This window comes from Seriola aureovittata, chromosome 8 (genome assembly GCF_021018895.1).
Source record: "Seriola aureovittata isolate HTS-2021-v1 ecotype China chromosome 8, ASM2101889v1, whole genome shotgun sequence".
Classification (NCBI taxonomy): Eukaryota; Metazoa; Chordata; class Actinopteri; order Carangiformes; family Carangidae; genus Seriola; species Seriola aureovittata.
The window spans coordinates 11840605-11853869 of NC_079371.1; the positions used below are offsets into that span (position 1 = coordinate 11840605).

A 13265-nucleotide genomic window follows, 5' to 3' on the forward strand; every position below is an offset into this window, starting at 1 on the left:
TTTTATTTTTCCTGAATCATCATCATTCTGTCTTCTGCGCATTCTCCAGATTACCTTTCTTTTCACTACAGTCCTTTAGATGGCACGTAAGGCATATCCAGAGTGCTTTTATAAACAAGTAGAGATGTTATGGGTTTAATGTCTTATGTAGGAACTCTTTCACAAGATGCATGACCATCGCCAGCTCGTAAACCTCAATACTAGCCTGATAAATATTTCCACCTCATCAGCCCTGAACTCTCCATTTTACACACACTCGCACAGAGCAGTCGAGACGAGACTCAACTGGAGCCTCAGTGACTCACACTAATTCAAATATGACCCACCAGGAAATTAATAACACCACTTCAAAGGCACCTCATGAGATATGTGGACACCACTTAGCTCAGGGTCTAAAAATATACCCACAGATCTGAAAACATATCAAGAAAGGGCAAATTAATATATTATTTTTTTCAGATTCAGTGGAAATATTCACTTCATTGCTATAAATGTACATGTATATAACGGTATTGAGTTGTTAAGTGTCTGTTTTTGCAGAATATTTTATATTATGTTGACAACCGTGGAACAGTTTTTTGTCTAGAATAAAAAAAAAACAAAAAAAAAAAAAACAAACAAACAAAAAAAACCCACTTCTATAGTTAAAGCTGCTGAACTAACTCCACAACTTCTGAAAGGCAAACAAGAAAACAGAGGATAGTAAAGTAAAATACATATTAATTGGCTCTTCCTCTTCCACACACTGACGCTGATGGATGAATTATTTTCACTGGTGCATTCTGCCTCACCCACACATGTACACTCTTTTTCTCACTCCTCATTTCTCTCACTATTCCTCTTTCATTTTCTTGGTGTAGGTTCTCTGCTCTTAAATGTAGAACATACAGCTGCTTCCGAACGGAAAGAGCATACACCGGATGCATTATGTGAGGCAACTCAGTCTATGCTGTAATAGCCACTCAGCCACTCAAATTAATGTCAACAAATGGAATGCATAACATTAGTTTAAATCTAAACATGCATATACATTTACAATTTAGTACGCATTGTAATCAGTGTCATAGAACTTAATTGACTATGCATGTAAATCATTTGAATCTTATTTATTATATGACACACGTTCACTCACATTTCCATTCATGCATGTACTTATGCAGACACATGTAGAATAATGGTAGACATCTAGATCCCAGCAGCAGCACTCCACCACCACCACCCACCCACACCCGCCCCCCCACCCAGGATACATCATCTGTTGTCTCTCCACTGTTGGTTGGGAATCTCCCTCCAATGCTGACCTGCTATTGTCTCGTATGTGTGGCTTCAAGGCAGCACTTTACCATAGCAGCAATCCCAGCAAGGCAGACACTATTAGGCAGCAAGCTACACATTCAATTCAATTCCCTCTCTAATTTAGCTGAAACAGAAAGCTCTGCAACCCATCCCCCACTTGTATTCCTCTAACACACCTAGAAGATATACTGTATTTCACAGGAAGGCTGGATTTAAAACGGCGTGGATGATGTAGTGTATGCAGCAAATAGTATTATTTCTAGACTGTAGCATATTCTCCTCACCATTTGACTAAAATAAAAACACATTAATACATCAGAAAAAACAAATAGAATAAAAAGCTAATTCAGTGCAGTTTGGTATTGGTTTAAGTTCTCATTCTGCTTACTGCTTCTAGTGCTTTTTGAACATTGGTTCCAATGTTTTGAGTCCAACATAAGAAATTTAAATATTAATAAATAAAATCCACCTAATCTAATTTATGTCAAATTGGTAAGTAGCAACAACACTACATTGTATTGTTTATATATATATAATATATATATATATATATATATATATATATATATATACATACACAGTACTGTGCAAAAGTTTTAGGCAGGTGTGAAAAAATGCTGTAAACTAAGAATGCTTTCAAAAATGGAAGTCTTAATAGTTTATTTTTATCAATTAACAAAATGCAGTGAATGAACAGAAGAGAAATCTAAATCAAATCAATATTTGTTGTGACCACCCTTTGCCTTCAAAACAGCATCAATTTTCCTAGTTACACTTGCACACAGTTTTTGAAGGAACTCGGCTGGTAGGCTTTTCCAAACATCTTGGAGAACTAACCACAGATCTTTGGATGTAGGCTTCCTCAAATCCTTCTGTCTCTTCATGTCATCCCAGACGGACTGGATGATGTTGAGATCAGGGCTCTCTGGGGGCCATACCATCACTTCCAGGACTTCTTGTTCTTCTCTACGCTGAAGATATGATCTTAATGACATTGGCTGTATGTTTGGGGTCATTGTCCTGCTGCAGAATAAATTTGGGGCCAATCATACGCCTTACTGATGGTGTTGCATGATGGATAAGTATCTGCCTGTATTTCTCAGCATTGAGGACACCATTAATCCTGACCAAATCTCCAACTCCATTTGTAGAAATGCAGCCCCAAACTTGCAAGGAACCTCCACCATGCGTCACTGTCGCCTGCAGACACTCATTATTGTACCGCTCTTCAGCCCTTCGGTGAACAAACTGCCTTCTGCTACAGCCAAATATTTCAAATTTTGACTCATCAGTCCAGAGCACCTGCTGCCATTTTTCTGCACCTCAGTTCCTATGTTTTTGTGCATAGTTGAGTCGCTTGGCCTTGTTTCCATGTCGGAGGCTGGCTTTTTGGCTGCAACTCTTCTATGAAGACCACTTCTGGCCAGATTTCTCCGGACAGTAGATAGGTGTACCTGGGTCCCACTCGTGTCTGCCAGTTCTGAGCTGATGGCACTGCTGAACATCTTCCGATTTCGAAGGGAAATAAGCTTGATGTGTTTTTCATCGGCTGCACTAAGTTTCCTTGGCCGACCACTGCGTCTACGATCCTCAACGTTGCCCATTTCTTTATGCTTCTTCAAAAGAGCTTGAACAGCACATCTTGAAACCCCAGTCTGCTTTGAAATCTTTGTTTGGGAGAGACCTTGCTGATGCAGTATAACTACTTTGTGTCCTGTTGCTGTGCTCAGTCTTGCCATGGTGTATGACCTGGGATATGAAACTGTCTTCCACAACCTCACCTTGGTAGCAGAGTTTGGCAGTTCCTCACAGAGTTTTAAGCCTCCTACACAGCTGTTTCTGTTTCAGTTAATGACTGTGTTTCAACCTACATGTGAAATTGATGATCATTAACACCTGTTTGGTATAATTGGTTGATCATACACCTGACTATAATCTTACAAAATCCCTGACTTTGTGCAAGTGTACCTGTAAGAATTGATGCTGGTTTGAAGGCAAAGGGTAGTAACACCATTTTTTCACACCTGTCTAAAACTTTTGCACAGTACTGTGTGTGTGTGTGTATGTATGTATGTATGTATGTATGTATGTATGTATGTATGTATGTATGTATGTATGTATGTATGTATGTATGTATGTATGTATACACAGTACTGTTACTGTTATATTACTTAGAGTAATATAGTTCTGTAATAGTTTACGTAGGTAGGTGTCTGACCCATAGGAAGCTCTAAATGTGGTAATGTTGACCTTGAATCAAGATAGGTGTCAGATTAGACCTTTTTCAAGGACCTGGTCAAAAGCTTTTTAGTGGCACTCTCAAATCACCAAACGTGAATATTCTCTGTCTCATCTTGAGATACAATGGGCCTATTTTGAGGTTAAAATCGGATGTAAAATATAACTGGATATCATCTGTATAGCAGTGATGAGATCTACCTCAGTTTAAGGGGAATCATATAAAAGGCAAACAAGGTAGGATCCAAGATAGAACCTTGGGATACACCACAAGATAGAATTGCACATGAGAATGCACAGTTAACAACAGCAACTGAGACACTGTCGGAGAGGTAGGACAAGAAGCTATGTAAGGTTTACCCAGAGACACCAAACCACCGCCTAGGCTTCTCAGTTTTAGAATACCATGATCAGCAATGTGAAAAGGTGCACTCAGAATCCAACAGTGCCACGCTAGATTACTCTCCTGCGGCACTGTGCATTAAGATGTCATTGAAGATCGTGAAGAGCTGTTTCAGTGAAGTGCAACAGACAGAAGCAAGGAGGCAATTTAACATGAATATAACGCTCATCTAAAGTCATTGTATGCTTCTTGGCATCCATTTTTCCTAAAACCTTAGCACTAAAAGGCAGTTAAGAAATAGGCCAGTACTTCTACTGCTGCTTCTCTCTGCTCGTAAAGCCTTTGTCAGCAGGATCCATCTTTATTAAATTAATCCTACAGCTTGCTGCATGTGCTTAATTACTGACAGCCAAGCTCATATCATTAAAATCACTCACTCACTAGGAGCTGTGGACTGCTAGAGTGCCATGTTAAATACAGTGCGTGAATATATATGTGTGTGTGTGTGTGTGTGTGTGTGTGTGTGTGTGGGAAGGGGTTTAAGGAGTATGTTTTTATTTCAATTATTCCTGTATATTTCCCTCAGGCATGTTTAGCTAGGGCAACCCACATGGATATGTTGTCAAACAAATGCTAGCGCTCATTATAAGATGTAATTATAGACAGACCATACAACATTCACAATAGGCTGCCGTGATTATGTTGTCAGTCTTTTGGTCTTACAAATACTACACTGAATGAGATCCTTGTGTCTTAACATAACTGTTCACTAGAAATTTGACTTTTATTTTCAATTGATTTAGTAAGAACATGACACTTCTAGGGACAGCAGCTCAACAGGTTATACTTGCAATTAAATGCTGAGTGACAGGTAAAACGACACAAATGTTTTTTCAGATTTGTGTAAACTGCAATTGTGTCAAACTGTCAAATAAAACTTGCCAGTGTTGTATTGTATAAATTGCAAAAACTGTTGGTCTCCAAATTAAAAATATCAAATTAAGTCCTGCATATGTTAAAACGATTTGCCACTTTTAAAATGTAACAAGTATCAGAATATAAGTAAATTTTGACAGAGCAATTATTTATGTAATGTTGTTGATTCCTTGCAGAAATAATTACTTCTGCGTTCCTCCAAAAGGAAGTCGGAGCATAGCATGGACAACAGAAAAGTTCTTGTAGATCTGATAGGGATTCAGATGGAGGTCTGAAACACAGCCTCAGCCAGACAGGACCAGAAGGTACTGACATAGTCACTTTGGGATTGGTTGACAGCAGGTGCTGGGCTTAAATATAAATACTGTTATTACAATGAATCTCTGATTTGATACAGTGATTGTGTGCATCACAATCTATGATTGCAGTGTTTTACTTTCCACATTTGTCACTAAACAAACATAAATATTTTGATTGTTTAAGTTACAGTTAAATGTCCTTGTGTTAATTGTAGCGCAGTGAAATTTACTTGATCGGCTATCAGGGATTTTATTTATGCTTCATTGGTGTCAGTGGTGCATACCTCAGCTGATCAGCTAGCTTTCTGGTAAGATCCAGTCACGTTTACACAGGTGTACAGGCCGACCTTTACATTGCGACAGTTGTCACTGTTATTCTGCAGATATCTTTATAATGTTACTTGCTGTTGTAGCTGTCCCCTGTACCCCGATCTCCTATTTAGTATGTGCTGACCATTTTGTTATCATTGTCTTTGCTAAGATATGGTTCATGATTGTGTTTGTTATTTAGGGGATTTTCAGCAGAATCCCTATTGCTTCTTGGATTGGACTGAGAGCTCCCTCAAAGAGTAGAGCCTCTTTCACTAAATCTAAATGATTAACCATTCGCAGTTCCTTGATGCAAGTGTTTCTGACTGAACTAATGCTTGGTGAGAGCTAGCACATTAACCTTGTTTATTAATGCATTTGTGTGTTTGTGTGTACGAGAGAGAGAGAGACAGAGGGGCCAGAGGGCCAGTTTTCCTTCTACGTTCATCACATTACTGCCTAAGCATGTAATAGATAATTTGTCAGCAGCAGCTGCAGAATAAAAAGCTACTTGATCATTAGGTTTTCTTGGCTTGTTTCTATCAATCATTGTTGTGTCTGCCTACTGAGACCTTTACCATACAGAACAATCTTTACTAATTTGACTATGAGGATTGTCTGTCAACAGTAAACGTGTGTGTCTGCACGCCCTCTGGGTGCACATCCAACCAGCCTGTCAGTCCTCTCCGTGACGCCTGCCACACAATGCGATGGTGGCATTTGGGAGGAAGACGAACAGGAACATTGTTCGGCCTGCAACTGAATTATTCATAACCTTGCACATTTAATCAAAGATGAAGAGCCAGCTGTCACGATCGGATATGTCACTGCTCCGCCTGCTTACACAATCCTTGAACTTTTTATTGACACTGAATTATATCAGAAAGTGATTCTGCTCTTTCATCAGGATCAGGATGATTTTGTGTCTGAGTGGGCACAGTGTGAATTAGTTACCCATTTACACAAATAATATAACTAGACCTAAAAAATCTGCTAAATATTAAGCCTTAAAGCAACATATCTGCTATTCTTTTCAAGTATACTGTATATCTTTTGTCTAACATAGTAACTCAGATGTCTGCCAGAGATCCAACATGCTCTCTTCATACAGCTGGACTAGAGGGACACCCACTAGCATTGAAGCCAGGAGCCATCCTATACACACACACATTCACACAAACAATACAGTACACTTACTGATGTGTACAGGTAGCCCTCACTGTTCATAGCCAGATAGAGTTTGGTCTGCACCCCCTGGATGGCCACCACTCGCAGCCCCACTGGAATAAGGTTGAACATGGCTGAAAGAGACGGACAGCAGAAACAAAGTATAAGCACCGTACATTTTCATCTCCATTTAATACACTTATCACATAAGAAGAAGCCAATGAATAAAAAAAATACATGTACAGTGGCTATAATTTCTTATTATTACAATGCATGCTAGAGATATATATCATCTAAGATGTATTTAAAGTGCAGCTTGTAGTAACATAGTAGATAAATTAACATATATAGTACATGAGTAATTCAGAAATCCAAGTAAGTTTTAGAGCAAACCCAAAGTGTTGTAAACTCTGCCTGGTTAACTATGTATGTAGCATTCACCATCAGGGGTTCAAATACTGTAGCTGTATTTAGTATTCGCTATCTGTCGGGATGGAAGAGTGAGTTCTCAAAACAATACCACAAATAGATGTAAGACTTAAGCTCAGAGACGCAGCTACTTTCTCAAATCAGAAACAAAAGACAGAAACTGAGAAACTTTTTGAAATGATGAAGTAGCTCACGATGTTGTGTATTCACCCGCATGAACCAAAATCGTAGGCTTTGTAAAGCCTAAATATTGCAAACACAATATGTAAAAATCACTGAACTGGAAAGGAATCAAACATGAAAACAAGTGCTGAATGTGTCGACGATGGTGCAGCTCTCTCCATCATGCCATCTTCCAGCGGTCATTATGGGCCTTGTGTGATGCAGCATTATGAGTGGGGGAGGAGAAAAAACATGCACTCATTTCTGTACATAGACTTAACTCTCAAACACAAGGGAGGGGAGACAGCAGGTCAATGAAGTAGCCTACACTTCTGCCAAATTAATGTCACTGTGTGCTCTGTGTGTGTGTGTGCGTGTGTGTGCGTGTGTGTGTGTTTCATAAGATGCTGGCAGGAAACCCACAGGCTGAATAAAGGAAAGCACATGAGCGTCCACCTGAAAGTCTGTAGTCGTGCTTTTGTTCCCGAAAAAGAAAACTTCCCGCCCATTGTTCTGACTATTGTTGGACATACTCCCAAACAATGATGCCATCACCACTGCTGTGGATTTTTGTTTTATCCTTTTGATAGTACCAAATACAGTAAATGATATCCACAGCAACAACATTCCTCTCAAGTTTCCCTCTTGGTTGTTAAGACTGTACATTATCACGTTAGGATAGAGACTTCCAAATTTAGACACATATGAGAGGAGAGATTAAACTTAATTCTCACATCAGATAAGCTGTGAGTCAGACTGTGACCTTACTATAGGTCCTCTTGTCAGCCACTTAGTAGATAACTATCTGACTCCTTTGCGAGAAGTGCACTATAGAGGCTTTTTGATGGGCTATTTCATCTGCCCTTATGGCTTTAACACAGCAGACCAGCTTCTCTCTGGGCCTTCATTGTAAGCAACAACCAGAGGAATGCATAATGTATTTACTTGTTGGCGTAAACGGGCATTGGCAGCATATTCTCGGTTCAGTGAAAAGGCTTTTTAAGAACCAATCGCTCTGCGGTTCTGTCCGCTCTCTCTGCTGCACCCTCTCCATCTTTCTATCCATCTCTGTCACTCTTTATCTCTTGTATGTTCTCATTGTCCCCGATGAAATAATGTAATGGTCAGTGTATATCAACAATAACAACAAAAGAATGTCAAAATGGACGGATAAATATCACATGAGAATATTTGCCAGCCCTCTAACACACATTGAATGGTGCCTTGACTGATCTGAAGATATTTTCAAAACGGCTGTCACAAATATATAGTGATGTAGTCTTTTATGTAATATAATCAATCACTAACAGAGTTCTCAATGTTACGCATTTTTTTCTGTCATTATCATTATTTCATTTATTTTTTCATGTATTAATTATATAATCAGGACTCCTATCTATTTCTCCATACTCAATGCATCTTAAACACTCAGTTATATTCCCAGGTTCAGTGTGGTTGAGTTACTTTACTTTACTAACTTAAGCTCACCCAAAAATTGCACCACTTTTCCAACACATAGTTACTGACATTCATATAATAGTGCAGCAATCAAAAGATGGCTCCCTGGGGAAAGAGACACACTCTATCTTGAAGCTTTCAAAATGACAGATTGCTGTATCTTTTCTGCCGCTGTATCTCTGGTGACGCCTGCTTTGGCAGCTGTGTACAGAAGATGCTGCCAGTAAAATGTATATCTCAAACGGATAAGACCTACTATTTACAACCTCAATATCTACAGTATTTTTAGATGTACTGTACAGTAATTTTGTGCATTCATTAAGCTGACCAATGATAGAGCTGCTTGCCAAATTTGTATTTATTGACTATGTCGACCAAAGACAGAAACTAAATTAAATGATAGGCTGCACTGAGATGTTCTTTCAACCTAAACATAAACTATACTTAGTGTATAGTGTGTAAATGATTAATTTAATACCAAATCACTTCAAACATTTCTAAACAAATGGTTGGAGGGTCTAACAATGAGTGTTTTCATAAGATGTCTCACTACTGTCGTAAACCAACCAGATTTGCAGACTTATTCAAATATAAATTAAACACATTTGGATCTGTGTTTAAACATTTTGTATAATTCTTTCTTATATGTAGAATAGTGTTAGATTTGATGAGTTGATGTGAAACATCTTGCTATGTGAGCAGTTCTTGTCTTTATAATTGCACCCTCCTTACTCTGCGTCGCTCACTGAGTTTTCTCCTTTCATACTCCCACCACGACGCACACGTACACATCTGCAGTCCACTTCATTTCAAAAGGATTACCAGCCAGTGCACTGATGGAGATTTTCAAGAGGGGAAACTCAATTACTTCCTGGCTCCTAGAAACACCTGAGCACACTGAAGAGGACGGCAGGGCTGCCACCCACTCACAGACCTTTCCTGGGGCAGAGAGGCACATGGAATAAGAAGGGGTGAGGAGGCCTGAGGGACAGTTTTCACAATTGCTTGCAGGCTGTCTCTGTGTCTCAGTTCCACCCACTAACTAGTCTAGGAATCTTGAGCGATTCAGTGTGACAATAAACCTGAAGGTTCCCACTAATGGCTAGTCACATTTTAAACATTTATCCTGTTACTCATTCTGGGAACAGCATGCCTGCAATTAGAGTAGCCTGAATATGACAGCAAGACAAAGTATTGGAGCTAAAAAAGTAAGCTGCTGTGACAATATTACACGCCACTTTTGTGGTCTGATTGCTGTTCAACAGCAGTGGCTCCTTGGTTGAGGAAAACTGGGTTACTTAAAGAAAAAATATAAGGCTGGGGTAGGTAAATAATGTAAGAGTCTAGTAGCAATACAAACATTAAATGTGTTTTGGGTGCATACCATACTGATGTGAATTACACAACGGAAGACCGGCTAATTTATTTGCCAAATTCTGGGATCAAACATCTCCAATATTGCTAAAATAGGGGAACAGGAAAATTTGACATTTTAACAAGTGAATGGAAACTTTTGAGTCTATTTATAAAGCCAGGACAAGACTGAGAATAGGACTGCTTTGTTTTGAACATTGAAACAGTACCCTCCTTTCAAGGAAAAGAAACTTAGAGTTGCCTTACAATCCCCTATTGTGTCCCAAGATACCCAGTGGGTTTGCTCAGTTGTGATGTAATACAAGAAAATGGCTGACACTGTATAAAATGAGAAGGAATTCACAGGGATTTATGAGACTTGGATTTGTTATTTCTGACATTGTTTGCCTTCCTAATGAAAATGTCACAGAAATATCAAACTTCTTTATGGCTGCAGCCAAACGGCCAAAGTGTCTTCTCAGCAAGCTACAGTAGCAAAGATCAAGTCCTTGTTTTTGTGTGCGTGTGTGTGCACACACATTTGAGTGGGTCCTCTCCCACCATCACAAGACACCGGTAGCTCCAAGAGGACTGTGCTCTCCGTCACCATGGAGACAAGTGCACCCAGCGCCTAACAACGCTATTTTTGGAACAGTGCAAAGAGCTTCACTCTTTCTCCTCTTCCTATTCAGCAGTACTCTTTAATTTTCTCTTCAAAAACTATTTTGGTGCCAATGCGGACCAGTTGTTATGCAAGTCAACAGAAAAGTGAGTCCACGCAGACATGATGGGTGGGGTGGTTGGTTTGTCATATCATGTATAATAGTGTGTGTGTAAGATGCTGATCTTCATTTCTGCTCCTGCACATGGTCTGCTCTGTGTAGTATTTAACTTTGCTATTATTTTATTTAGGAAACAAACTCTACACAAATTATAAGGTGTTGTTCTGCTTAGACAACACTCCACTTGCACAGAGCTGCTATTTCTATGTAAGATACACACGCCATCTCCACTAAGGGACTAATTGAATACAGAGGTACTAATTCAGAGGCTCCAAAAGTGTTTACATCCGCTTAGTGTTGGGATTAACACAGTAGGAATTACATCAAAGCTGTTTCTGTGTACCATGCAGACATTTATTCATTTGGAGTGAGGACAAAGTTGATTTCACATAGGTCATTAACCCCACTGTACCCTAATCTTTAAAAGCATGCCGTGTTCACTGCACTGTCTAATTATAAGGTGGTCCATTTCTGCTGTATTGTTACCAGACAAGTGGCTGTGCTGTTACTCTTCCATTGATCTCCTCTTTAATCTGTCTATTGGAAAACAAAGAGCTGGTGGGTGTAATGGCAATGATAGGGATGCATCAATACATAGTATTAGACAAAACTGGCTCTCAGCACAGAGGCAGTGTGTAGGAGAGTGAAAAGCCAATCCTCTGTGCTCAGGTTGCTATAGAATGACTTTGATTAGATCAAATTAAACAACTACTCAGTACTGCAGCACTTACTTATGAACCACTGCTGTTTATCCACAAACATCAAATGTTTTGAACAGTTTGAATGCGGTTCAAATCTCAAATGCAGCAATTCAGAAAGAGAATTCAGCATATATAATCAAACGCAAGAAAAACAAAGCTGCTGTACTGGATACACTGTCTGTAGTATGTTGAATTCACAGCAAGGTGAAAGCTTCCCCCTGATAAACGTGCAGCATGGCAGTAGATGTGTGATTCAAAATTTAGCGTGGCAAAATATTAGCTTGAAACCTACTGTAACCATTGTCTTCTTCCTTCGTTCCGTCAATGGTTCCATCTGCCTGCAGCTGCAGGTGGAAACCTTGTCGACTGTACAGCTTAGTCACAATCCCCTTCAGCTGGGGCTCTGTGAAAGCAGAGGGGAAACAGGGACAGGAAGACACAAGAATGAAACCATGTACTGTAGAAAGACATGAACATAGCAATGTGATGTCACTCGTAGCTTTCTAAAGGGACATTTTGAAGCTTTGATATCTGTTTACTGCTTGCCGCCATTTTGGGAAGTTCCTGGAGCCATAAAATCCAATCTAGTCAAAGGGTAGGAGGGCTGAGTGGAGCCGAGGTGGGATAAAAACAACAACTCACTATTAGGACTGCTAAGTAATAACATGTCAGAAGAAGGAAATTAAACTATAAAGATCTGACCGTCTTGTGGAAAAAGAATTAGAGACATTTTTAATGGAATCCTTTTCGTATAAAGATTTTAAATAAGAATGTGGTAGCCATTAGAGGAGCTGCAATTGCATTTCACATTCACATTAGCTTGACCACTTAGTCATGGTGGTTGCCGCTTTATGAAACAAGATGACTGATAAAGGCTCTGGTTTTGCTGATGTCCTATACGCAGACTCCCGCTGATCCTGCAGTCACTTTACAAGGGCCATTTCATTCTTATGTCCAGAGGGTATATAAACAAATAAAGCAAGACATCTGATGAATTGAAACAATTTAAATGACGTGTATGTTTCAAGGAGCTGTAAGATGAGACACTGAAGTTAATGTTAATAGTAGTGGCAAATGGCAAAATGGTAAGAATGGTTTGATCAGTGTTGCTGAGTCCACAATCCATGAAAACTCGCAAACTGTTTCTGTGTTTTCTCCACAGTGGAACAGGGGTGAAAAAAGCCAGGGGTGGCTTTTGTGTGTGGTTGCTCAGTCGTCTTAAGATGGCTGCATGCCCCCCCCCCCCCCCCCCCCCCACACTCTCCCCCCTTTCTCTCTCCATGCTTCCCATCACTCTACTACACCTGAACTGTCCAATGAAGGTAGAATGACAGAAAAATTACTTTTTTTTAATAAAAATGCCTTGGTTTCCAGAAAATCATCTCTTCTTTAATATATTTGCTGTTGAAAAAAATCTAAATAAAAATCAAAACTTTATTTATTTAAAAATAGAGTAGATTGACAGTACATTTAGGTGCAAATGAAGGAGCTGCATTTTCCCAGTCTGTTAGATGGAGTTAAAACAAGGACAGGAATATGGAGTGATGATGAGAGCAATAGTTAAGTGCAGCAACATAAAATCAAGCATCAGTAAGTCTAAAAGACAATAGTTTTAAGTGGCAGAGCATTTACTTTTGAAGTGGCTGGGTAGCATGTCTGTGTTATATCTGTGTAATGTCTGATAAGCGCTAAGTGCTCTCCATTCCCTGGTTACTGTCCCTAGTGGAGTGTCCTTTACTGTGGTTTACCACACCTTTCATCTATCCTTTCATCTCACTTACCTTTCAGTGCT

General features: G+C 39.4%; 2 protein-coding genes across 6 annotated transcripts in view; one reads left to right on the top strand and one right to left on the bottom strand.

The window, feature by feature from the left end:
- The window catches only part of f9a (coagulation factor IXa), a 128750-nt gene that overhangs the window by 33921 nt on the left and 81564 nt on the right, over window positions 1–13265 (top strand). The window lies entirely within an intron of this gene.
- The window catches only part of fgf13a (fibroblast growth factor 13a), a 93636-nt gene that overhangs the window by 12819 nt on the left and 67552 nt on the right, over window positions 1–13265 (bottom strand). For all 4 annotated transcript variants that reach the window (XM_056383370.1, XM_056383367.1, XM_056383366.1 and 1 more), the window contains 2 exons: window positions 11766–11876; window positions 6619–6722 (listed from right to left, as the gene is read on the bottom strand). In XM_056383370.1, the coding sequence (XP_056239345.1) occupies window positions 6619–6722; window positions 11766–11876 (215 nt within the window). The remainder of the gene's footprint in view (window positions 1–6618; window positions 6723–11765; window positions 11877–13265) is intronic.